Source organism: Canis lupus, chromosome 12 (genome assembly GCF_003254725.2).
Source record: "Canis lupus dingo isolate Sandy chromosome 12, ASM325472v2, whole genome shotgun sequence".
NCBI classification, from domain to species: Eukaryota; Metazoa; Chordata; class Mammalia; order Carnivora; family Canidae; genus Canis; species Canis lupus.
In genome coordinates this window covers 42916020-42943200 of record NC_064254.1, presented here as the reverse complement: position 1 = coordinate 42943200, position 27181 = coordinate 42916020, and the positions used below count along the sequence as shown (strand labels likewise).

General features: G+C 34.5%; 1 protein-coding gene across 7 annotated transcripts in view; it reads left to right on the top strand.

Moving 5' to 3' along the window:
- Nucleotides 1-27181, top strand: part of IBTK (inhibitor of Bruton tyrosine kinase) — a 99841-nt gene that overhangs the window by 7686 nt on the left and 64974 nt on the right. For 6 of the 7 annotated variants that reach the window (XM_025444350.3, XM_025444348.3, XM_025444349.3 and 3 more), the window contains exons 2-10: nt 2971-3667; nt 7357-7453; nt 8583-8707; nt 14474-14584; nt 16874-17044; nt 20382-20499; nt 20648-20828; nt 22516-22639; nt 24396-24573. In XM_025444350.3, the coding sequence (XP_025300135.3) occupies nt 3347-3667; nt 7357-7453; nt 8583-8707; nt 14474-14584; nt 16874-17044; nt 20382-20499; nt 20648-20828; nt 22516-22639; nt 24396-24573 (1426 nt within the window). In that variant the 5' untranslated portion in view covers nt 2971-3346. The remainder of the gene's footprint in view (nt 1-2970; nt 3668-7356; nt 7454-8582; nt 8708-14473; nt 14585-16873; nt 17045-20381; nt 20500-20647; nt 20829-22515; nt 22640-24395; nt 24574-27181) is intronic. The other variant, XM_049092284.1, reaches the window with a different exon arrangement.

The following is a 27181-nucleotide window of genomic DNA, read 5'->3' as shown; positions in this document are numbered from 1 at the left end:
CCGCCCTCCTCCCCTTCCACCACCCCCAGTTCATTTCCCAGAGTTAGGAGTCTTTATGTTCTGTCTCCCTTTCTGATATTTCCCACACATTTCTTCTCCCTTCCCCTATATTCCCTTTCACTATTATTTATATTCCCCAAATGAATGAGAACATACAATGTTTGTCCTTGACTCAGATCATGACCTCAGGGTCTTGGGATCAAGTTCCACAATAGGTTTCCTGCTCAGTGGGGTGTCTGCTTCTCCCTCACCCCTCCCCGTTCCTGCTCTCTCTCGCTCTCAAATAAATAAATAAAATCTTAAAAAAAATCCAGAGGACTAAAATAAAATAAAATCCAGAGTACAAAAATATTGAAAGAAAAATAATTAGGAGATAATAAATAAAAAGATGATGGAGACTGGAGGGTATTATGCTGAGTGAAATAAGTCAATCTGAGAAGGACAAACATTATATGTTCTCATTCATTTGGGGAATATAAATAATAGTGAAAGGGAATAGAAGGGAAGGGAGAAGAAATGTGTGGGAAATATCAGAAAGGGAGACAGAACGTAAAGACTGCTAACTCTGGGAAACGAACTAGGGGTGGTTGAAGGGGAGGAGGGCGGGGGGGTGGGAGTGAATGGGTGACGGGCACTGGGGGTTATTCTGTATGTTGGTAAATTGAACACCAATAAAAAATAAATTAAAAATAAAATAAAATAAAAGAAAAAAAAAGATGGAGAAATGTTGAATGGAAAGTAGTTCACTCTAGATATAAAATTTCTAATATATAGGTGGTTAGTTTTCTAACAGGAAGTAAAGAAACTGAAGAATAGTAATTTATCATATCATATAGTTGACACTGTATTTCATTTCTCCAGATCTGAACAGGGGAAAGCAGACAGTGTAGCATACTGGAAAAAAGGAAATAAAGGCTCTTATATGGTGGCTGAGTTTTCTAGATTTTCCTACAGTCTGTCTAATCAATATATTAGTATTTCTATTTTTTGGATGTTTATTTTTGAATAGATATTCATGCTCATGGTAAAGCATTCAAAATTGGGTCATCGTAAAATATAAGTAAGTGTGCCTTCCATTTCTGTCTCCAGCTAGTGGTGCTCTTCTCCATAGGAACTATTGTTAACCATTTTCCTGTGTATTCTTCGAGACATCTTTTGTACAAATTCATGCATAATCATGTAAATACATATACATTTTTTCCAGAAAGAGTATTAATTTACATCTCATTTTAAAGAACATTGTACAGTGTATCTTAGAGATTATTTCATATAAAAAATACATAGTTGCTTCATTCTTTTTGATGCATGAATAATACTCTTTTGCATGGATATACTTTTAGCTATTTAGGGTTTTTCCATGCTTTACTATTTCAAACAATGACTCAGGGAATATTCTTGTACTTATGCCATTTCACACATAATGTAAGGTTTTACAAGATAAATTCCTAGAAGTAAAATTGTTTGGGTCAGAAAAAATGTGTATTTTACATTTTCATAACTATACTAAATTGCTCTCCAAAGAGATTGTGTGAGTGTATATGTTTACTGGCAATGGAGTAGGTATGTATTTTCTTACAATCTTGTCAGTACATAATATCAACCTTTTGATCTTTGTATCTTGTTAGATTAAAAAGTGGTATCTTATTATAGTTTTTTTTTAAGTTTTTATTTAAATTCCAGTTAGTTAACAGTGTTATATTAGTTTCATGGATACAATGTAGTGATTCAACAATTCCATGAATCACCCTTTGTTCGTCACTGACAAGTGCACTCCTTAATCTCCATCGCCTATATAACCCTCCCCCCACCTCTCCTCTGGTAACCATCAGTTTGTTCTCTATAATTAAGGCTCTGTTTCCCCTTTGCTCATTTGTTTTGTTTCTTAAATTTCACATTTGAATGAAATCATATGGTATTTGTCTTTCTCCGACTGACTTTGCTTAAGCATTATACTCTCTAGCTCCATTCATGTTGTTGTATGGTATCTCCTTATAGTTTTAATTTACATATCTTTTGAGGGAGATGAGTCTATTAAAAAAAATCTGTTTAAATTACCCCCCCCTTTTTTTTTTTGAAAATATCATATTCTTTGAGTTTTATTCTGTTGGTCTCTAATTTGTAGAGACTATATGGTAAGGTAGATTTTCTCCTTTTTTGTCTTAATTTTTTTTTTAATGTAGGCTTTAAACTGATTAAATTTTTATAATTTTTATAATTCTCAAATTTCAGATTATGCTTTAAAAGTCCTCTTGTACTTTGAAATTGTAAAAAGGAATCTCCCATGCTTCTCGTGTTTTTATGGTATTATTTTTGTTTATCATTGCCCCATCTGGAATTTATATTGGTATAAGGTATAAATAAGTATCTAAAAGTTTTTTTTTCAGGTTGATACCTAGTTGTTTTAATACCTGATATTTAATTATCATCTGCTCGTATGGTGAAGGACTTTCCAGGCACAGAGAACATTATGACAGTGTCTAGCCCTTAATAAAAACTGAATGATGAGAGAGAGGATTGGCTTTTGTGGTGGTGATGGGTGGTGTTGGATGGTGATGGTGGTGAAATAATTTTAGGGGGTAAAGTTTTGAGATGGGATTGTTATAAAGATGGTAGAATTAAGTGTGCTTATAATTTGTGGGGACATAGCTAGTAGAGTGTAAAAATACAGGGGAGAAGGAATGAAGCTTTTGGAAAGAAAGCGATGGACTCCAAAGTACAGATACAGGGGTTGACCCCAAACAGGAGACTGGACAAAAGGTGGTAAAGCTGATTGATATAGTTCTAGAATTCTGTGGATGTGAAGTATGAAGGTGAAAAGGTGATACATTTTTATTTATTTATGTGTTTGAAATAGGAATTGGGGGCACTTATTTTTTTAGGGGGCACTTAAATATAGAGGTAGTTGTAAAGCACTTGAGAGTGAGGGGTAAAATTTGTATTTTTTACTTTTTCTTTCTCTTTCTTTTATAGGTCACCCTTGCAATTATGGATATTTAAAAGGATCACACAGTGTGGAGGGGGAGTTCCCCTCCTCACTCCCCCTTGGTGCTTGATTCCAGGAATAATTTATAAACTGTGGAAAGTTTTTTTTTAATAAAGAATTTGCATTTGATATAAACTTTATAGAACTATTTATAATTTTTTGATTTAAGTGCCAAAATAAATTGTACAAAGATATATAGTTTTATACTATTGCCATTGAGGATTTAAATTATAATCCTAAACAAGTCATTTATTCTCTATAAATCTTACTGAATAGCACCTTTTTGTCCTGGCTTTTTTATTTTTAAAAATTAGTCTTAACTATTTTGAAGAACTACTAAGCAGTATAAATAAAACAATTAGGATGAATTCTTCCATCCCTGACTGCACATCAAAGTGTCGATCCCTGAAGCATGCTTTGGATGTCCTTTCTGTCGTAACAAAGGGGAATGAAAACCAGATTAAGGCCTTTCTCTCCAGTTATTGTTACAATGCTGCAACTATCAAAGATGCCTTTGGCAGAAACGCCCTCCACCTTGTTTCCTCCTGTGGAAAGAAAGGAGTATTAGATTGGCTTATTGAGAAAGGAGTGGATCTGCTGGTGAAAGACAAGGAATCAGGATGGACAGCTTTGCACAGAAGCATTTTTTATGGACATATTGATTGTGTTTGGTCTCTCTTGAAGGTAAGTATCATTTGTTTACTTAAAACTGTTTGGTGTGGTATATGTTTTTCTTAGTCTGTTTGAAACACCCCATTTATTTTCTAGAGATTTGAGTTTGTTCTTATCAATTGTTTGTTATCTTTTACTATTGTAACTGACTCATCTTTAGAATTCAAATCCCATATATGTTTTTATTTAGACTTTTTATGATGTAGATTTTAAGCATATACCAAAGTTCTAATACATAGTAGACTGTTGGCTAGTTATGTTATACATGTCCCTCCTGTCTTGTTTATCTCCTACTATTTTGAAGTAAATCCCACACATTTTATCATTTCATCAGTATTATGTATCTTATAGTATATTTTTAAAAAATATTTTAATTATTTATTCATGAGAGACACAGAGAGGCAGGGGGAGAAGCGGGCTCCATGTAGGAAGCCTGACGTGGGACTCAATCCCGGGTCTCCAGGATCACATCCTGGGCTCAAGGCAGGCGCTAAACCACTGAGCCACCCAGGCTGCCCATCTTTTAGTATTTTTTTTTTTTTTTTTATCTTTTAGTATTCTTAAGAAAAATGATATACTTTTCTGTAACTGTTATTAGCTTTAAAAGGGCACTACTTATTGAAATATAACATTTAAGGACTGTTTTTGGGTACTATGTTTCTTCTTGTTTGCCTAGGATATAGTTTATAGTTGTAAAAAAAAATAGAGTCAGTTTAATTGAATTGAAATTTCCAGTAAGTAAATTAAATCTAGGTTTGTTGTACTGTATAGTCAAATAATGAAGTTTTCTGAGATGTATCCCAATGTCATTTCACTGATGAATGCACATTAACAGTCAAAAGTCATGAGTTTTAAATGGAAAAGTTTTTTTTGTACAGGCATTTTGTCATGTTTGTAGAGGATACAGAGAAGAGCAAAACACTTCCTGTCCTCAAGGAATTTATGGTCACATTAGGGAGTTTATCTTCAGTGTCTTCATCTATTTGTGATTTTAAAAAAAGTTTACTAATAGTACTGGTAATTCCTCTTATATCTAAAACATTTGAATATTGGTTCAATTTCCTTACTTTATTTTATACAGAAAGCTAGGTTGGTAAGAGTTAACACATCTTAACCAGATCTACTCTTATCCTCTCCCACCTCTAAAACCTCACCTTTTTAACAGTTTCTGCTAGAAAGTTGGATGACTCCTAGTCCTGTCAGGCTTATGAGCATCCTTGGATTTTCTCTTGTCATAGGAGTTGCCATTCAGGTGTCAAGATTTGGGGCTTCAGTTTGAAATAGGGCCTGGTCTGAATTTTGAACCTTCCTTCCCTTTGAAGTTTCATTTCCCTTTAGAAATCCTCATTCTTTCCTCCTTGGCTAAGAGAAGCCAGAAAATTGTGCCTTTGGCCACCTTGTGCTTGGCTTGATTGTCGTTTGTCATCATCAAAGCCCAACTGATCAATGATAGATATCTAAGAGTGGATACATTGCACTAATAAAATTTTCCCACAGAAACCTTTTCCTATCCATTTAGTATTCATGTCTCAACATAGCATATCCTTTTTTCCTTTGATCTTTTAACATCATTTAATTGGAAGGGCCGCAGTGATTGGGGTGTGCATGTCACTTCTATTTCTGGACAACTGTAGCATTTAAAGTATTACGACAACTATAGCCCTTAAGGTATTATGGTTGGCAGAGAGAGACTATACACAAGTACACATTTTAAATAAATTGCATTTGATAACAAGTTTATAGCTATAAGACTTTTTAATTACCAAAACAAATTGTACAATAAATATACACCTGTACTACCAGTTCCTGATTGCCAAAGAGAAGAGAAACCTCAGCAGAAACTACTTGTCTACCAAAAACTGGAATAGAGACAGCCTATCTTATACATATCTTCTTTGACTCCTTGATTTCATGACAAGATGAGTGGCTGTCAAAGACTCTTTATGCTTGTAGGGTCCTGTTGTATGTTATTGGTATATCATTGTTTTTTCATACTAATAGTTTACTTACATTTCTATTCTGGAAAAACTTGCTTTATTTTTATTTTTATTTTTTTAGAGAGTTTATTTATTTTATTCATGAGAGACACAGAAAGGCAGAGACACAAGCAGAGGGAGAAGCAAGCTCCTCAAGGGGAGCCTGATGTAGGACTCAATCCCAGGACCCTGGAGATCACTACCTGAGCCAAAGGCAGATGCTCAACAACTGAGCAACCCAGGTGTCCCAAAACTGCTTTAATTTTCTTCATTTGTAAATAGAACTAACCTAATCATAAGGTTGTATGGATTAAATGCTCTGCTATTTGTAAAATATTTGGAACAAAAATTTTTTTTTTTTTTTTTTTTTGAGTGCCTGATGTGTTCCACTGATCTAGGCACTGATCTAGGTCATAGGGATATGTAATGAACACAATAGACAGGTTAAAATAGAGATAAGTCTAATTGTTGAATGTCTTAATAAACTGTCAGCAAGTACCAAAAGTTCTTTTTTTTCCCCAAAGATTATTCTCAAAAAGAACATTTTATATTTAAAAAACTGTAGTGAAGTAACAACAATATCAGTTGAACATTACTATCTGTCCCCCCTACTCCTCTTCTATTATATTTTAAAAGATAGAAAAGTATGGTGTTAGGGATAGGGTGTGCTAACTAACTGCCTTATATAAGTGGGACAGAAAATGTTCTCTTTCATGTTTGATTTTGAACTGTGAAGATATAAGAATTACTTTAAATTCATCCTTAAAACACATAGACACATTCTCAGTTTTTTTAATTAGGATTTATAAGAAGCTACAATTAAACATTGCTTTAAAGTTTGAATACAAAGATGAAAACCTGTATCACACTAATAGAAATAAAGGAATAGAATTGTCTTAAATGTAAATAACAGATGTAACAAAATTCAAGGCAGGAAGAGATGCAGCCTAGATGATGACATAATATTTATAAACAGTAAATTCTGATATCAATATTGTTCTGCCATTACTTGAAGTCTTTATAGCTCTTAACTAGACGTGGAGCATGGCTCTTTTTTTTTTTTTAATTTTTTATTTATTTATGATAGGCACACAGTGAGAGAGAGAGGCAGAGACACAGGCAGAGGGAGAAGCAGGCTCCATGCATCGGGAGCCCGACGTGGGATTCGATCCCGGGTCTCCAGGATCGTGCCCTGGGCCAAAGGCAGGCGCTAAACTGCTGCGCCACCCAGGGATCCCAGCATGGCTCTTTACATACATAAAGTATATGTGTGCAAGCACAGGCACATACAGAGAGACCCAGAGCTAGGGCAGCCAGACTTGCCTAACTGTAGAAAATTTTCATGTCTAGTTCATTTTGATTTTAAATGTTACTTATTTGTTCATGTTTTCTAGTTCTTATTTTAAGAATTAGATTTTTTTTAAAGATTTATTTATTTATTATGATAGAGATAGACACAGAGAGAGAGAGAGAGAGAGGCAGAGACACAGGAGGAGGGAGAAGCAGGCTCCATGCTGGGAGCCTGATGTGGGAATCGATCCAGGGACTCCAGGATCACGCCCTGGGCCAAAGGCAAGCGCTAAACCGCAGAGCCACCCAGGGATCCCAAGAATTAGATTTTTGATTTTTTTTTTTTTTTGGTTCTCTTCTGTGTGTGAAAAAATGTGGGTGGGCATAGGAGGTAACATATTTATATATTTATCTCTCTCTCTCTTTTTTTTTTAGCATGGTGTTAGTCTGTATATTCAAGACAAAGAAGGCTTGTCAGCTTTGGATCTTGTAATGAAGGACAGACCAACTCATGTAGTATTCAAAACTACTGGTAAGAAAATTCCGCAAATATATTTCATGAAGATACAGCTGAGAAAATTTTAGTGAAACTTTGTTCATTTTAAAATACATGAGAAAATTTATTTGTGTGTGGATATCTGCAAAGAACTTTTATCTTGGTGTATGATGGCAGATTATTTTGGGTTTTTATTCAGAACACTGATTTATTTTGTATTTTCAGTTTTAATCTATATTATGTCTGTGAGAATAAAAACATAGCCAAGTGGGAAGACAATTAGAATTGTAACTACTGTAAAGTAATTAATGTGCATCCAGAAAGCAACATCAATACTTGAGGTAGAAGGGAAAAGGAAGTGATTCTTCTACTTTCATATCTTTTTGATTTTGCTTATTTCTTTAATTTGTGTGCCTTTGAACTTTGGAAATGGGAATTGGTGGAAAAGGAGAAGAGGTTTACATGAGTCCACTCTATAATTTGCATTTAAATAGTGAGCAAGCTAAATAAGGACACATTCTTTTTTCATTTTTATTTCTATCCTTGATACTGTATTGCAAGTTATAGTTGTAATTCCATTCAAGAACGGTATGTTATATGCCTTCCAAAATAAAAATTAAGACTTAGATCATAAACTTAGCGGTGATTTTTTTTTTATTCCACTTTAATAGGTATCACTAGTGTGATTTTTACATCTATCAAGAGCAAACTATTGAAGTTAATATTTCTCTAAGAAAAGTAACTTAATGATACATTTGCTTCTTTTAGAACCTTTATATGTGTATATGTAACATATAAATAATATATATATGTATTAGTAACATTCTGTATTTAATTAATTATTTTCATGGAAACTAAGTGGATACAGCAGGTGGTATTTTATTCATTTGGCAATTAAACTAGCTGCTAACAAAACCAGGAACAAATATTAGATTCCTAACATTGAGACAGACTTGTGCTGATTTAGATTTTCTGGTTTCTATTTCTAAAATTAGATAATATGTTAATAGTTTCATAATGTAAGAGATAAAGTTGACAGCGTCTTTCTAAATATGCTGGTTAAATTAGTTAGAGTCTGTGTTTGAGGTAAACTGATTAGTAGGGTATATAACTCAACTGTATTTGTTTTAAAATATTAAAGTATAAAAATTAATTTACATTTTAGATCCTACAGATGTCTACACCTGGGGAGATAATACAAATTTCACCCTGGGTCATGGAAGCCAGAATAGCAAACACCATCCAGAGTTGGTGGATCTGTTCTCCAGGAGTGGGGTTTATATCAAGCAGGTATTTTGAAGTACAATGAGAACTTTCAGAGATTAAAAATAACTTTTGTGTTTGATAGTTTATTTTTTATTTGGATTATGTTAACTTTGTGGAAGGGATAGTAACATTTTAATGAAGAAATCAATCAACAGAACTTCACTAATTCTATTTTAGATTTTGTTAGCTTTAATATTATTTAGATTGTGTTAAATACCATAAAACTGAGATGTTTGTGCAAACAGTATTAAAAATTAGAAGGCAGTATAGAGATACTACTTTAAAAGGTAAGAGCTTCTATTGATTTTCTAGCATTTGTTTTCATTTCACAAAAATTATAGTTCTTCACATTGTTTCTCAAGTGAATTTGTTGTTGAAACTCACTGTTAGTTTCAGGTGAGCAAACCTGAGTTCTTAAATATGGGTAATTATAAAATTTTAGTTGATATAATTGTACAGTTTTGGTCTTTGGTCTTCATTTTGCTGAATCATGTTTTCCACCTCCGTGGATTTTGTTACTCTTGACATACTCAATTTATTCCATAATGCAGTGTGTGTGTGTGTGTGTGTGTGTGTGTGCGCGCGCGCGCACGTGCATCTGAGCTTACTAGGTCCTCATAATTCTTAAAATGCTATTCCACCCATTAGCAGCCACTAATGATTGATCACAGGGCATTTAGAAAAGATACCTCTTTTCCTTTTCTGAGATAATCCATGGTGTAGTTACCTTGTATGAGCTGAGATTTTTCAGGAGCAAGGATTTTTAAACAAGAGTAAAACAATAAATGGTAGCGTTAGGAAACCAGATACTGGTTATACCTTCAGGTCCTAAGATACATGTGTTATGGAAGAAATGAGCATATTTATCCTTTGTTAGGATGAAATAGTACACTTAAGAAGAAAGCTATACTTAAGGCAAGAAAGTGAGAATATTTTGTGAAGAGATTAAGGATGTAAGGAATTTGATTTACCACAGAATGAGATTGAAGCAAGCACTGGATAGGTTATGAAGGAAAGCACTGTAAATTACAGTCAGAAAAGAGAAGACAAGTTTTATGGGAATATTTACTGAGCACCAGTTATACGGAGAGCCCCATTAGTAGTAATTGAAATTGACTGATTCTATACTCTAGAACTAAATGAATTAATATCATGGGGCAGATAGTATTAATCTCAGCACAGTATATTCCAGAGAATTAAGATGAAAGGGATAATCAGTTATCTCCTTAAAAAAATTTGGAGGTTTGGGCAGCCCGGGTGGCTCAGCGGTTAGCGCTGCCTTCAGCCTAGGGTGTGATCCCGGAGACCCGGGATCGAGTCCCACGTCGGGCTTCCTGGATGGAGCCTGCTTCTCCCTCTGCCTCTGTGTCTGCCCCCCTCCCCCCGTGTCTCTCATAAATAAATAAATAAAATCTTAAAAAAAAATTTAGGGGTTTTAAGGTTGGAAGACTTTTTTTTTTTTTTTTTTTTTAAGATTTTATTTATTCATGAGAGACACAGAGAGAGAGAGAGAGGCAGAAACACAGGCAGAGGGAGAAGCAGGCTCCATGCAGGGAGCCCGACGTGGGACTCTGGGATCACACCCTGAGCCAAAGGCAGATGCTCAACCGCTGAGCCACCCAGGCGTCCCAAGGTTGGAAGACTTAAACTCTGGTATTGGTTGTTTAATATAAGTCAGAAATAGAATGGCATTCTAATATTGAATATAAAACCAAGCAAAATGTATTATTTCTGGTTTAAAAAAATGATTTTTCCTTTACAAATTCTAAATTTGTGTTACAAATATGAATATAATGTTGGGTTTTATTTTTAGACTTTTTGGGTATTTGCGGTATAATTAAATGAATTAATGACTTTTTTATTACTTAGATAAATATACGTATTCACAGAACTTACCAAGTAATTAAAAGATATATGTGAATAGAGCTTGTAAGTCAGCTTCTAACTTTCTTATTTTCCATAAGAACCTGATTTTCTGGAAAATAATTCTCCGATTGCTTTATTTTGTAATAATTTTTTATATCCAAAGTTAGAAATATTATAGGTGACATAAGAAATGTAAAAGCACATATTTTTTAAAAAGAAAAAATGATTTTTAAATGGTATTAAGGTAAAACTAATATACTGATATTAGATGGTTTGCAAAATAACAGAGTGTGGTGTAGGGGTTAAGTATGTATGTACATAAACAGGCATACTTTGTGTTATTGCACTATGCTTTATTGGACTTCATAAACACTGGATTTTTTACAAATTGAAGGTTTATGGCAGTTTTGCATTGAGTAAGTCTTTGCCATTTTTCCAATAGCATTTCTTTACTTCATTGTCTCTGTGTCACATTTTGTTAATTCTCTCAATAATATCAAACTTCTTCATTAGTATTATACAGTTGACCCTTGAAGAACATGGAGGTCAGGACACTTGAACCCCTCCATTCAATCAAAAATCCATGCATAACTTCTGACTCACCAAAAACTTAACTGCTGTTGATTAGGAGTCTTACTGAGAACATAGTCAATTAGCACATACTTATATGCATTAAACACTGTATTCTTACAGTAAGGTAAGGTGGGGAAAAGAAAATGTTATTAAGAAAGTCATAGGGAAAGAGAATACATTTAAAGTATTGTACTATATTTCCTGGAAAAATATCTGCTTATAAGTAGATACACACTGAAGTTCAAACCGGTGTTGTTCAGAAGTCATTTGTATTTGTTCTGGTGATCTGTGATCAGTGATCTTTGATATTACTATTGTAATTGGTTTTGGGTACCACAAACTGCATCCATATAAGATGGTGAACTTAATTGATAAATGTATGTGTTCTCACTGCTCCACTGGCCATTGTTCCCTATTTCTCTACCTTTTCTTGGGCCTCCTTAATTCTCTGAGACACAGATTATTGAAATTAGTTCTGTTAAGAACTCTGCAATGTCCTCTAAGTGTTTAAGTGAAAGGAAGAATTGAATGTCTCTCACTTTAAATCAAAAGCTAAAAATGATTAAGCTTAGAGAGTAAAGTGTGTCAAAAACTGAGATAGGTGGAAAAGTAGGCCTTCTGAACCAGCAAGTTGGCCAAGTTGTGAATTCAAAGAAAAAGTTCTTGAAAGAAAAGAAAAGTGCTACTCCAGTGAACACACAAATGGTAAGAAAGTGAAACAGCCTTATTACCGATATGGAGAAAGTTTTAGTGACCTTAGTATAAGATCAAACCAGACACAAAATTCCCTTCAGCCAAAGCCTAATCCAGAGCAAGGCCTTTAACTCTCTTCAATTCTGTGAAGGCTAGGAGAGGCGAGGAAGTTGGAGAAGAAAATTTGAAGCTGGGAGAGTTTAGTGGGTTCATGAAGTTTAAGGAAAGAAGCCGTCTCGCTAACATCAAAGTGCAAGGTGAAGCAGCAGGTGCTGATGTAGATGCCCCAGCAAGTTATCCCAAAGATCCAGCCAAGACAATGCAGGCTGCTGCACTAAACAACAGATTTTCAATGTGGACAGACAGACTTTCTATTGGGAGAGGTCAGTGAGTGGCTTCAAAGGACAGGCTGATTGTCTTGTTGGGGGCTAATGCAGCTGGTGAAGCCAGTGTTCACTTAACAATACTAAAAATCCTAGGGATCTTAAGAATAATAATGCTAAATGTCTTCTGCTTGTGCTCTAAAACTAGAACAGAGCCTGGTTGATAGCATATCTGTTTACTGCATGGTCTACTGAATATATGTCTTAAGCCCACTGCTGAGACCTGCTCAGAAAAAAAGATTCTTTCAAAACATTACTGCTCATTGATGATGCACCTTGTCACCCAGGAGCTCTGATGGAGATGTACAATGTGATTGATGTTGTTTTCGTGCCTGCTAACGCAACATTCATTCTGTGGCCCATGGATCAAGGAGTCATTTTTGACTTTCAAGTCTTATTATTTAAGAAGCATGTTTCATATGGCTAAAGTTGCCATAGATAGTGATTCTTCTTAAGGGTCTGGGCAAAGTAAACAGAAAATCTTCTGGAAAAAAACCAGAAAAACGTTCCAGATGCCATGAACACTTGTGATTCACGGAAAGATGTCAAAATATCCACATCACAGGAGTTTAGAAGAAATTTGATTCTAGCCCTCATGGACGACTTTGAGGGGTTCAGATCTTCACTGGGGAAAGTAAGTGCAGATGTGGTAGAAATAGCAAGAGAACTAGAATTAGAAGTGGAGCCTGAAGATGGGACTGCATCGTTGCCATCTCATGATCAAATTGACGGGTTGAGGAGCTGCTTCTTATGGATGAGCAAAAGGTGTGGTGTCATGAGATGCATTCTACTCCTGGTGAAGATGCTGTGAAGACTGTTCAAATGACACTAAGGATTTAGAATATGATATAAACTTAGTTGATAAAGCAGTGTCAGGGTTTGAGAGGATTGACTGAAGTTTTTAAAGAAGTTCTACTGTGGGTAAAATGCTATCAAATAGCATTGCATGCTAGAGAGAAAACATTCATGAAAGGATGAGTCTGTTGATTTGGTTAACTTCATTGTTGAATTGTTTTAAGAAATTGCCATAGTCTTACCCACTTTCAGCAACCACCAGTCAGCAGCCATCAACACTGAGGCAAGACCATCCACCAGTAAAAAGATTATGACTTGCTGAAACATCTGATGATTGTTTAGTACTTTCTAGTACTAAAGTATTTTTAAAATTAAGATATGTGCATTATTTTTTTAAAGACCCAGTACTATTGCTTACTTAACAGACTACAGTATAAAAGAAACATAACTTTTATATGCTCTTGGAAACCAAAAATTAATTTGACTCACTTTACCAAGAAATTTTCCCTATTGTGGTAATCTGGAACCAAATCCACAATATCTACGAGATATGCCTGTAATTAAAACTGCTATTGGTTTCGTATTATTGCCTTCCATGAAGTTTAGTCCTTTAATTAGCCTTCTGATAAGGGTATGTGAATATATAATTGCGTGTCAGTAGGGCAAGGAGGGTTTGGAAAGATGGCAGGTAGAAAAGGAAATGGGGAAGAGGGTAAAACTTGAAAATAAGTTTTATTTAAAGCCATGTAATGTTATTAAAGATATATTAGACAGAAACAGATATTAAAAGGACATACTATTGAACCACCAAACCCTGTATAGGCGATACCTTTTTAAAAATATTCTTAAGCCATATGTACTGTTTTCTTTAATACCATATTAGTATTTTTGATGTTTGTGCTTCATGTTGTACTGCTTCGTTCTTGTTTGTGATTTTATAGTTGGGAAACAGCTGACTACTGCTTTTCCTAGTTGAACGCTTGAGATTTGCATTATCCTTTGTTTAGTGTCTTTTGTGGGTAATATATACTTAATTTCTTTTTTCCTTTTCCCATTTATCAGCATTTGTAGATAGTTTTAAAATTGTATTTTTAGGGGATCCCTGGGTGGCGCAGCGGTTTGGCGCCTGCCTTTGGCCCAGGGCGCGATCCTGGAGACCCGGGATCGAATCCCACATCGGGCTCCCGGTGCATGGAGCCTGCTTCTCACTCTGCCTGTGTCTCTGCCTCTCTCTCTCTCTCTCTGTGTGTGTGACTATCATAAATAAATAAAAATTAAAAAAAAATAAAATTGTATTTTTAATATTTATTATAGAACTATATATTATAGTACATACATATATATACAAAATAGAGAGAATATATAATGAATCCCCACATACATGTCATCCAGCTTAAATAGCAGTATTCTGTAATTTATTCTTTTGATAAAAATTATTTTATTCAGAGAAATTTAATCATATTCTTTTGTTTTCTCCTAGGTGGTGCTTTGTAAATTTCATTCAGTGTTTCTTTCTCAGAAAGGGCAGGTTTATACCTGTGGTCATGGTCCTGGAGGACGTTTAGGCCATGGAGATGAACAGACATGCTTGGTAATTGAAATGTCATTACCCATCTTAGGTAACTTCAGTAAAATTTCCCTAAAATGGAAGCTTCAGTTAACTAAAGAGACATTGTTTTTATCCTACTATAAGCAGAGAGTAATATAACAGTTGATTATAGAGTTAAAAAATTAGTTGTGGCGCCTGGGTGGCTCAGTTAATCCTCTGATTCTTGGTTTCAGCTCAGGTTGTGCTTTCTGGGTCTTGGGACAGAGCCTTGAGTTGGGCTCACTGCTCAGCAGGGAGTTTTCTTCCCTTTTACCCCTAATCCCCGCTTTTGCACAATCTCTCTCTCTGAAATAAATAAATCTTAAAAATTGTTTAAAAAAAGATCATTTAGTTTCCTTGCATATCATGTTTAAAGCATTTAGATAGAGTTTTTTTTTTTAATTTTTTAAAGATAATATTTTATTTATTCATGAGAGACACAGAGAGAGAGGCAGAGACATAGGCAGAGGGAGAAGCAGGCTCCACTTTGGAAACCTGATGTGGGACTCAATCCTGGAACTCCGGGATCACGCCCTGAGCCAAAGGCAGACGTTCAACTGCTGAGCCACCCAGGTGTTCTGAAGCATCAAAGAAAAATTATATTTTGCATATAGCAAATAATAAGACAGGAGAGCATATAAATAAGTTTTAAAATATTTCCATATTTGAAATTTTAAAAGTCAGACTAATTGTAAAGCCCTTTTCTTGAAGTAGTCCTGGTTTTTATTTATTTACTTTTTAGTTCTCATCAAAGTATTTGTGGCCTACCAGTTGAGTTGGGGCCTCTGGGTGGCTCATTTGGTTGAGCCTCCAAATCTTGGTTTCAGCTCAGGTCATGATCTCATGGATTGTGAGATTCAGCTTTGGGTAGGGCTTTTTACTCAGGGGGACGTCTGCTTGAAGATTCTTTCCCTTTTTCCTTCTCTCCTCTTATGTTCATGTGCTCTCTCTCTAAAATAAATCAGTCTTTAAACAAAAATAAAAGTTGAGCCTGTGTTTTCATTGTATAATCAAAGATTGACTCTTACGCTACTGAAACTGTTAATTGGAAGAAACCTAAATAATTATTGCATTAAAAAATTGCCTAGGGATCCCTGGGTGGCGCAGCGGTTTGGTGCCTGCCTTTGGCCCAGGGCGCGATCCTGGAGACCCGGTATCGAATCCCACGTCGGGTTCCTGGTGCATGGAGCCTGCTTCTCCCTCTGCCTGTGTCTCTGCCTCTCTCTCTCTCGCTGTGTGTGACTATCATAAATAAATAAAAAAAAATTAAAAAAAAAGAAAATTAAAAAAAATTGCCTAGTAGATTATTTTTAAGGTAAAATTTTTTGACAGGATTACTGCTATTGAAAAGAAGAGAGAACTATAATAACAGCTTCCAATTTTCGTGGGTTTATTATGTTCTAGGCATCAGTGATGCTTTTCGTACGGTATCATTGACTTAAGCCTCACAAACAACCCTGTGAGATTACAGATATTATTGTCTTCATTTTATGCAATGTCAGAGACTTGTTTTTTATACTTACCAAATCATTTACTCTTCACACCTGTATTTTCCTGTATTTTTATTTATTTATTTTTTCAATACATCAGTGAATACCTTAGCTGAAGACTTCTTTTATTTATACCAAACAAATTTATACTTGGTGTATGATAAGGGCTCAAAAATCATTTGTTGGATTGAATTATTTTACTGAAATGTCTTACTGGGTTTTGCATTTTACTCATAAACCAATGTCCATATCCTGTTAAACTTTTTTTTTTTTTTTTAAGATTTTATTTATTTATTCATGAGAGACATAGAGAGAGGCAGAGACACAGGCAGAGGGAAAAGCAGGCTCCGCGCAGGGAGCCCGATGTGGGACTCGATCCTGGGATTCCAAGACCACACCCTGGGCCGAAGGCAGGCGCTAAACCGCTAAGCCACTCAGGCATCCCCCCTAAACTTTTTTAAAAAAAAATATTTATTTTTTTAAGATTTTATTATTTATTCATGAGAGACACAGAGAGGCAGAGACACAGGCAGAGGGAGAAGCAGGTTCCATGCAGGGAGCCTGATGTGGGACTTGATCCCAGGTCTCCAGGATCACACCTTGGGCTGAAGGCAGCACTAAACCGCTAGGCCACCGGGGCTGCCCCATATCCTATTAAACTTATCCCTTGCTAAATTGTAGAGTTTACCTATGATATGTCAGCCATTTATTAGTTATGTCATTTTGGAAATGGGATCACCAGATTCTGTTTGCATTTTGGTATAAATGGTTAATATATACTAAAGATACTTTTATTTTGTAGATTCCTAGGCTTGTGGAAGGACTGAGTGGTCATACTTGTTCCCAAGTGGCAGCCGCTAAGGATCATACTGTTGTACTGACTGAAGATGGATGTGTTTATACATTTGGTCTGAATATTTTTCATCAATTAGGAATTATTCCTCCACCTTCCAGTTGTAATGTACCCAGACAGGTAAGCTTCCTTTTTTAAAACAAGGTGACTATTTGCTATAAAACCTGTATGGACAAAAAGATGGAAGATACTGACATGTAACTTATTTTACTTATATTTAATGCTATATACTTTATTTTTCACAGGAGATACTAAGCAGAGTATAATTCAGCATTTGTTTGGAGTAAGAGAGAAGGCGTTTGGGAAACTAGGCCCAAAAGTTCTTTAGTTTAAACTTTTTTATTTATAAGCAGAGGGGGATCCACATTTTGCGGGTTTAAAACAAATAATTTTGAGGCCCTCCTTAAGAAAACATGAAATTTATGGGGGCTTCTGGGTGGTTTAGTGGTTGAGTGTCTGCCTTGAGCTCAGGGCATGATGATTCTGGGTCCTGAGATCAAGTCTCGTATCGGGTACCCTGCATGGAGCCTGCTTCTCCCTCTGCTTCTGTCTCTGCCTCTGTCTCTCTGTGTCTCTCATGAATAAGTAATTGAAGTCTTTAAAAAAGAATAATAAACGCAAAATGTGCCGTGTAAGTGAGTTATCCAGAAGTCCAAGCTTATTGGGCTAGGACTGGTGCTTTAAATTAATATGTTGCTAGAATCATCACTCAATAACAAATGTGTTTCCAATTTGTAAATTTTGTATTTCAGAGATTAAATTTCTTTACTGGTTTAATCCTTTGGATTTAAAATTATTATTAGATACACAGTTTTTATTAATAAGCTTTTAAATCTAATGCTTTTCCATTCTGGATGACTAATGAATTGATAGGAATTGCTGAGAAATAGTTAGAGGTAGCCTCCAATCTGTGGTACTTTTTGGTTGGAGGATCCATTTTCTATAATCATGAAATTTGTGGGTATTAATCATTTTGTAAATTTCTTTATAAATGGTAGATTTTATTCTTGTTTTTATTCTTAGTGTTATGTGGCTATCTTGGAGCTTTAGGTTGACACGGACATATCTAGTATTCTCAATTTTGCATCCCTAGGAGCCATTTGGCAATGTAGAGATATTTTTAGTTGTCACAGCTGGGGGTGGGGTTGGGAGTAGTGCTACTGACATCTAGTAGGTAGAGTTCAGGGTTGCTGCTAAACCTGTAGTTTATAAGGTAGTCCCCCACAGCAAAGATTCATCTGACTGAAAAATGTCAGTAGTGCCACTGTTGGGGGACCCTGAATATGTCCAATAGTTTTTCTTTAATTTATTTTCATTTTCTTCTATTTTTTTTTCAACATAGGAAGTGTACTCTTTAATCTCCATCACCTGTGTCACTCATTCCCCCAGGCACCTCCCCTCTGTTGACCATCAGTTTGTTGTCTATAGATAAGAGTCCTCGTCTTGATTTGTCTTTCTCTCTCTCCTTTTTCTTTGCTCATTTTTTTTCCCTTAAATTCCATGTGAGTGAGATCATGGTATTTGTCTTTCCCTGACTTTCTTTTGCTCAGCATTGTACTCTATCCCTGTTGTTACAAATGGCAAGATTTCATTCTTTTTTTTATGGCTGAATAGTATTCCATTGTGTATATACACACCACATCTTTATGCATTCATTTATTGAGGGACACTTGGCTGTTTCCATAGTTTGGCTATTGAAAATAATGCTGTAGTAAACATAGGGGTGCATGTATCCCTTTAAATTAGTGTTTTTTTTTTCTTTTTTTTTTAATTAGTGTTTCTGTATTCTCTGGTTAAATACCCAGTTGTATGATTCCTGGATCATAGGGTAGTTTTATTTTTAATTTTTTGAGGAACCTTCATATTGTTCTACATAATGGCTGCAATAGTTTGCATTCCCACCAACAGTGCAAGAGGGTTCCCTTTTTTCCACATCCTTGCCAGTGCTTGTTACTTGTGTTTTTTATTTTAGCCATTCTGACAGGTGTGAGGTGATAACCTCATTGTATTTTTGATTTGTATTTCCTTGATGATGAGCATCGTTTTATTGTCTTTCGGCCATCTATGTATGTCTTCTTTGGAGAAATGTCTATTCGTGTCTTCTGCCCATTTTTTATTTTTTTATTTTATTTTTTTCTGCCCATTTTTTAATTGGATTATTTGTTTTTTGAGTATTGAGTTGTAGGAGTTCTTTATATATTTTGGATACTAAACCTTTATTGAATATGTCATTTGCAAATATCTTCTTTCATTCCATAGGTTGCTTTTTAGTTTTTGTTGATTGTTTCCTTTGTTGTGTAGAAACTTTTTATTTTGATGTGGTCTCAGTAGTTTCTTTTTTTTTTAATTTTTTATTTATTTATGATAGTCACAGAGAGAGAGAGAGAGAGAGAGAGAGAGAGAGAGAGGCAGAGACACAGGCAGAGGGAGAAGCAGGCTCCATGCACCGGGAGCCCGACATGGGATTCGATCCCGGGTCTCCAGGATTGCGCCCTGGGCCAAAGGCAGGCGCTAAACCGCTGCGCCACCCAGGGATCCCCAGTAGTTTATTTCTGCTTTTGTTTCCCTTACCTCAGGAGACATATCTAGAAAAAAGTTGCTACAGCCAGTGTCAGAGACTTATTGCCTGTGTTCTCTTCAAGGATCTTTGTGGTTTCAGGTCTCACATTTAGGTCTTTAATACATTTTGAGTTTATTTTTGTATATGGTGAGAGAAAGTGGTCCAGTTTCATTCTTTGCGTGTTTCTCTCCAGTTTTCTCGATAAGATTTGTACGAAAAAGACAAAACAATTGTCTTTTTCCCCATTGTAAACATTCATTCTTCCTTTGTTGAGGATTAATTGGCCACATAATTGTGGGTTTATTTCTGAATTTTCTGTTCTTTTCCATCGATGTATGTGTCTCTTTTTATGCTAATATCATGCTGTTATAGTTACTGTTGTTTTGTAATATAACTTGAAATCTGGAATTGTGATACCTCCAGTTTTGGTTTTCTTTTTTGAGATTGCTTTGGCTATTCCTGGGATGCAAGTGTGATTCAGTATTCATACAAGAATCATTGTGATAATACATCACATTAGTAAGAGTCATCTGGCTGTAAAATCAATAGTGCCACTGTTGAATATGTCACATTTAAAAGTGTTGAATTTTCTGATAGAATGAGAATCCCTGTTTTGCATGTTGCTTGTTGAAAAGTTGAATGATTTGGTTTTTATACTGTTAATTTTTTATATATTAAAACTGCTGACTTAAAGTTGCTGCATCAAAATATCTTGTGTTCTGAGAAGGGTTGGAGTCTCAGTGCTGAGATCTTCAGTGAATTCTGGCATTAGAACTTGAGGGGGCACTGGTAGTGGGTATGTCATATATTTGCTACTCTGGTCTACTGGATCTTTAAAAAATTATTCTAGTACTTGGTAATATAATAAACTGCTGTCTTACTTATCTTTTTGAATAGGTGCAGGCAAAATATCTGAAAGGAAGGACAATCATTGGAGTAGCGGCAGGCAGGTTTCATACAGTGCTGTGGACTAGAGAAGCTGTTTACACTATGGGACTAAATGGTGGACAACTGGGTAAGAAATCTTGATGACAATATCTGAAAAGTAAATTGAATTTTTTTAATTTTATTTTTATTTTATTTTTTTTGAATTTTTAAAACAATAAAAAATTTAAAATTTTTTAAAAATAAATTGTTTTTTATTTATTTGTCTGATTTTTTAGGTTATTTGCCAGATCCCAATGGAGAAAAGTATGTAACTGCTCCTCGTCAAGTCTCTGCCCTTCATCATAAGGATATCACTTTGTCTTTAGTTGCTGCAAGTGATGGGGCCACAGTCTGTGTTACCACAAGGGGAGATATTTACTTACTTGCAGACTATCAGTGCAAGAAGATGGCTTCTAAGTATGTTATGTGTATTTTTGTAAAGAAATATAATTTTAATAATAATAATTCTTCCAGCAAGACTTAGAATATAAGCTTTATGTGCTATGTTCTAGAGTGTCAGATGAAGAAAACTGAATGGAGAAAATTTAAAACTGAAAGGGAAAATCAAGAGTTTTTACCTTTGAGCTTAGTCTTTGAGAAGCATCCAGGGAGCATATGTAGAAGTTCTCTGTAAATTGTTAAACAGTATTTCAGAACTATATTTAACATATGGTTAAATGTGACCTATAAATTTCTTTTTTTTTTTATGCTTCAGGTACATAGTACTAGATTAATTATAATTCTTGGTTTGTGACACAATCATCATTGGTTCATGTGTGGCTTTCTTATGTTATGCATTTATTTATTTTTTAAAAATAGCTAATTATTTATCATGGATTCTCAGTCCATGTGTTTATAATTAACTGGTATATTTTTTATCTTTATATTTGTGTAGCCTTTTGTTACCTGAGAGTAGGATATAGTATGATATATCCTATAGTAGGATATAGTAGCATGCAGTAAAAACTAGCAGTTGGTTAGCTCATCAAAAAAGCCAGGTAAAGCAGGGAATCATAAAACTAAGGTGTAAGCATGGATGTGTCCGCCAATTGGAGTTCCTTAGCTTTTGAGCATAAACCTACCCATAATGTATCATCTGTGATTTCATTTTGAACACTTAAGGAGGAAGCTCTTAAAAACAATTGTGAGGTAAATTAATATGGTTAGAGTCCTTTACTTTTCATATATTTCAATCTTTTATAGTTGATTAATCCATTTCTGATTTGACAGCAGTATTTTGCTATGCATTTTAATGTGTCATTCCAAAGTATTCAACTTTTTTTTTTTTCAAGATTTTATTTATTTATTCATGAGAGACACAGAGAGACAGGCAGAGAGAGAAGCAGGCTCCATGCAGTGAGCCCAATGTGGGACTCGATCCTGGGACTCCAGGATCACGCCCTGAGCCGAAGGCAGAAGCTCAACCTCTGAGCCACCCAGGCGTCCCCAAAATTAAATTAGTGATGATTTTCCTGGTAGCTATTAGCTATTTAGGGTTGTTCATATTTGAAATTAAAGATTTGTTTCATTTTGAGGTTTTAAGTTTTTCTGGTCTGTTAGGAGCTTTTAGTCTTATCAGTTAATTAAAGTAGAGTGAAGGGATCCCTGGGTGGCGCAGCAGTTTAGTGCCTGCCTTTGGCCCAGGGCACGATCCTGGAGACCCGGGATCGAACCCCACGTCAGGCTCCCGGTGCATGGAGCCTGCTTCTCCCTCTGCCTGTGTCTCTGCTCTTTCTCTCTGTGTGTGTGACTATCATAAATTAAAAAAAAAAAAAAAAAAAAGTAGAGTGAATGTGTGCATTCACAAGTGGGACTTTAGATTTCAGAGGTGTGTGTGTGTGTGTAGGTACAGGCATTTGGGAGGGAAGGACTTGCTATAAAAAGAAACTGCCATAATGTAGGGGAAACTTAAAGAGAAAGGAGGGACTAAGGATACCAAAGGCCAAATTGTCTTACTTCACGTGTCACAATAATCACTGTAGATTATTGTTTGAATAGTAATTTCTTAAAAATTGAGCCATGTATATTTTAGAGAACATATTTTTTTTAATTTTTTTTTTTTTTTTAGAGAACATATTAATGGAGAGTTTTCTTTTTCACCTAGACAACTAAACTTGAAAAAAGTTCTTGTTTCTGGGGGACGTATGGAATACAAGGTTGATCCTGAAAATTTGAAGGAAAATGGGGGTCAAAAAATTTGCATTCTTGCCATGGATGGAGCTGGAAGGGTAAGTGTATATTTATGCAAAAGTGTAGTAAAGAAATTTTGTTCTCAATTGATAGCTGTAAGGGACCTGATAATGTGAACATGTATTATTATGATGATGATGATTCCCATTGACTTTTTTCTCTACTTACTTTTGACATCAGTAGTAATTAGTATGGAGCTGATATTTCAAAGAAAGTTTGATGACAATTAATGTTGCACAGTACAGCTTTGTTAAACTGTAGCTTAAAATTTCATTTACTGTGCTTAAAATGGAAATAAGGAATTTTGATGGATTATTTGATATGTAAACTGAGTATGGATGAAGATATCAAATCGCATAGATATATTTTATATAACAGCTCCTTAAAAAAAGTAAAAGCTGAACAGGCAAAATTAAAAATTTTGTAATTAGTAAATTTCCCCCAGATTTAGTTTTAAGGAAATGTACACATAATGTATATTTTCAGAGATTATAACTGTCATATATAAAAGATAATGCATTCCTAGATCACTATAGGAAGAATCTCTAATCTCTTTACATTTAAGTAGACTTCAATTTCAGTGCCCTGTGCAAATATATCAGTACATTTCTCTAAGGAAATTGTTAAATTAAGCATATATTCATACATTTTAGTAACACAAAGAATTTTACACTGGCTAGAAAAACACAGATTGCCTTCTGCTTTTTGTTTATAAAATAGAAACATATAATGAGAATGTTTTCTGAATCTTACAAAGTGCTATAAAATTTGACATTTGGAAATTGAAGAATTAATCATAAAGCTCTACCTACTGGTACTTAACAGATATAAGTTTGTAGTTGATAATTTTAATATAGAGGACTATATTAGAACTCTAATTTTATACTATGGGAGGAAGCAGTGGCATGGGATTACATAAAATAGTCTAAAAAGCATTTGACTCTAGGATATATTTTATTTATATTAATATGGATCTAGTTTATACTTCTGTATCTTTAATTTCTGCAAAATAGAATCTTACTATGAAAACCAATCTCTGAAGGACTCAATCAGTATAGTCTTTCTTTTTTTTTACATAAATTTTAAAATTTTGGCAGATACCATTTTGTGTTAGTTTTCTTAAATATGAGGGGATCAAACTTTTAAAAATCAGCAGCATTAATTTTTCAAATGTAATTTTTCTTGGAATGCAAATATATGAAGCAGATAAGAGTTACTGTTCTGGATGAAGCTGGATTGGAAAACTCAATACCATACCTCTCCTTATTCTCTCCATCCCTAACTAGTAGGTTCCAAGCCATTTCTCAGAAACATTAAAGCTTGCAGAACCGCTTGGAAGCCATTGAACTCTATGATTTTTCTACCTGTAAGATTTAGTTCTATAATTGGGTTATTCATGTCCTTTTTTTCTTGAGAGCTAAAGTTTGGATTTTCATAGGGTGATTTTCATTCTTCTTGCAAATAGATGGTACTACAAGTCTAATATCTAAGTTTTAGTTTTCATATTTTTGCTTTTCTTTACTATTGTAGCAGATCAATTTACCAAAAACGAGTAATACTGAAAATTACATCTCTTAAGGGGAGTGTCTTTGAAGTATTTTTAGTGCTTCATATTTGCTTGATGTACTTTTTCTGAAAGACACAATGAATTGATTTTTATAGTTTCTTTTTCTGTGAAAGAGTGAACATGGAAACATATTAATTAGAGATATAATCCTTTGATACCAGTTTTTGGTTGTTCAGGTGCTATATGGGAATATATTTTTATTCCAGTGTAATTTGGATTTATTTTAGGTATTTTGCTGGAGATCAGTCAGCAGTTCTCTAAAGCAGTGTCGATGGGCTTATCCACGCCAGGTCTTCATTTCTGATATTGCTTTAAATAGAAAAGACATTTTATTTGTCACACAAGATGGAGAAGGATTTAGAGGGAAATGGTTTGAAGAAAAAAAAAGGAATTCTGAAAAGAAAGGTCAGTTCATATATGTGTCATATATGTGAATAGAGCATAAAGTATCTTTCAATTAACCTTTAATTTCACAAGTGTTTATCATTAGGTTTGACAAGGGTTATTAGGTTTTACCCTTAAGTATTGTCTTTTGATTTTGGTTTATGTGTATGTAGGTAAATAGTTAATTCACTTAACTCTGGTTTTCTTTTTTATTTTTTAAATATATTTTTTTAATTTTTATTTATTTATGATAGTCACAGAGAGAGAAAGAGAGGCAGAGACACAGGCAGAGAGAAGCAGGCTCCATGTACCGGGAGCCCGACGTGGGAATCGATCCTGGGTCTCCAGGATCGTGCCCTAGGCCAAAGGCAGGCGCCAAACCGCTGCGCCACCCAGGGATTCCTTAACTCTGGTTTTCAACCTTTTATCTGTCTCAGTATATCCTGAGGTCATGGTGCATTCCTATCACTAATAGTAGATCACTGCTTGGCTCTAGGGACAGGGAAGTGTAAAGCTTAAAGAAAAAACTCCCCAGATGCTTTTGAACCATCTTCCAAGCTCCATTTTTTTTATCTTCTTCCCTAAATTGAGAAGTGACTGGCTTATAGTGTGTGTGTGTGTGTATATATATATATATATATATATTTTTTTTTTACATTTTATGTATTGTCTTTTTATATACTTGTATATGTAAAATTAAAATTTTTTAAACACACATTTCATGGCTTAAAGGAAAATAATAGGAAGAATAAATTTTTATATTGAGAATTTAAAAAAATAGTTGTATTAAATAGTTGTTGGGTAGAGATAAATTTTATTTCATTCCTTGATGAATAGAAAGGATAGCTTTAAGATGCTACCATTGAAAACAGAAATTATTCATTATATAGTTCATTCTTAATTTTATCTGATTATAAATTTATAAATTTATGATTACTTGCATCGTTTTTTAACTTAAGTTGCCAAATTTTTCTTTCATCCATAATTATTTGTTGATTTTTTTCTGGAAAAACTAAAATTCATTTACCTCTTCACAGTTAATGGGTCCCACTGTATCCCAAATCATATGGACTACTGCAAAAAATATATTTTCCTAAAAAAAAAAAAAAAGTTTTCCTTATTCGTACTCTTATTTCTTTTTATCTGTTCTTAACTATTAGAGTGATCTTATTTTAATATTTGATCTGATTTTAATATTCCTGTATTTAAAAACTCTTTAATGTTTCCTCACTTCCTAAACATCGTCCCAAAAGCTCCTTCTCTGACCTTTGTCTGTGTACCTGAACTGCTTTCATTTATCATTCTTCAGTCACATCCATCTTCAGGTTTTCAATTTTGTTCAGTAGTCCCAGGACTTTCTCTAATTTTTCACATCTCAGATTCATTTATGCTTCATCAGAAATGTTTTCACAGATCCCTCAATCTAAATTGAAGTACCCTGTTTCACTTTTCATATTCCCTTTGGATTTTCATGATGCAACTTGTCTCTACTTGTTTTTATGTATTTATCTTTTTTTTTTTTTTTTTAAGTTTTTATCTATTTATGAGAGAGACAGAGACAGAGATGCAGGCAGAGGGAAAAGCAGGCCCCATGCAGGAAGCCTGATGTCTGGAATCACGCCCTGAGCCAAAAGCAGATGCTCAACCACTGAGCCACCCAGGCATCCCTGTATTTATCTTTGTGATTAGTTTTTTTAATGCTTGTCTCCTATCAGGCTATAAGATGGCAAGGACCTTGACTATTGCACTGGGTCCTTGGCATTCAGCATATTTCCTGATACATAGTAGTCCCTCATTAAGATCTGTTGAATGAATATGCTAAGACACATATAAGGAACGTTTATAATTAATTCAGAAAATTATAAACATAGTTTTCAAAATCAAAGACACAGTGGAGTGATTAGAGGTTTGTTGTATTTCTTTTATTTCTTTATAGATTATGTAAGTCTGTAAACATTTAAATTAGATTTACTGTGTGTCACATATAGAGCTATGCTTTATTGATAACATATATGTTGATAACAGGGCCCCTGTTCTCAGACACTCATAAGTTTGTAGGGACAATAGATACATGTTAATATTTACAGTTTACAAATGCTAATATGCATATGTTAGGTTTTTTGAGAGTAGAAATTGCAATAACTGAGTGTGTGGGAAAAATTAGCAAAGGCCTGTAAGACTGAAATAGAGTGAATTTGAGAGAGTAACCAAAATGCAGGTTTGACTGCATATAAATGTTGGAAGTCTTAGAATTGTATCTTAGTCACATTTAGTAATCTGAATTCATGATCTCATGCTTCCACATTTGCTTTTTAATGTTTTATATCTAAGTAAATGGTTGTCTTTGACACCTCACATCCCGCCACCCCTATATCCGATCAGTCACTAAATTTTGTCACTTTTGTCTCAAATATTTCTGAAATCTTTCCACTTTTCTCCACTTTTATTGCTACAACTTCAATGTATATTATTTATTCTTTGGATTCTTTCTTATTAGTTTCCTAAATGATCTCTGTCTTTATTTTTAATTACTTTCAGTATTCTTCCTACTGAAGAATAATTTCTTTGCATGCACATTTCATACTTTTCTTTCATAACCTTAATTTGACTCGTAATGGATATAATCATT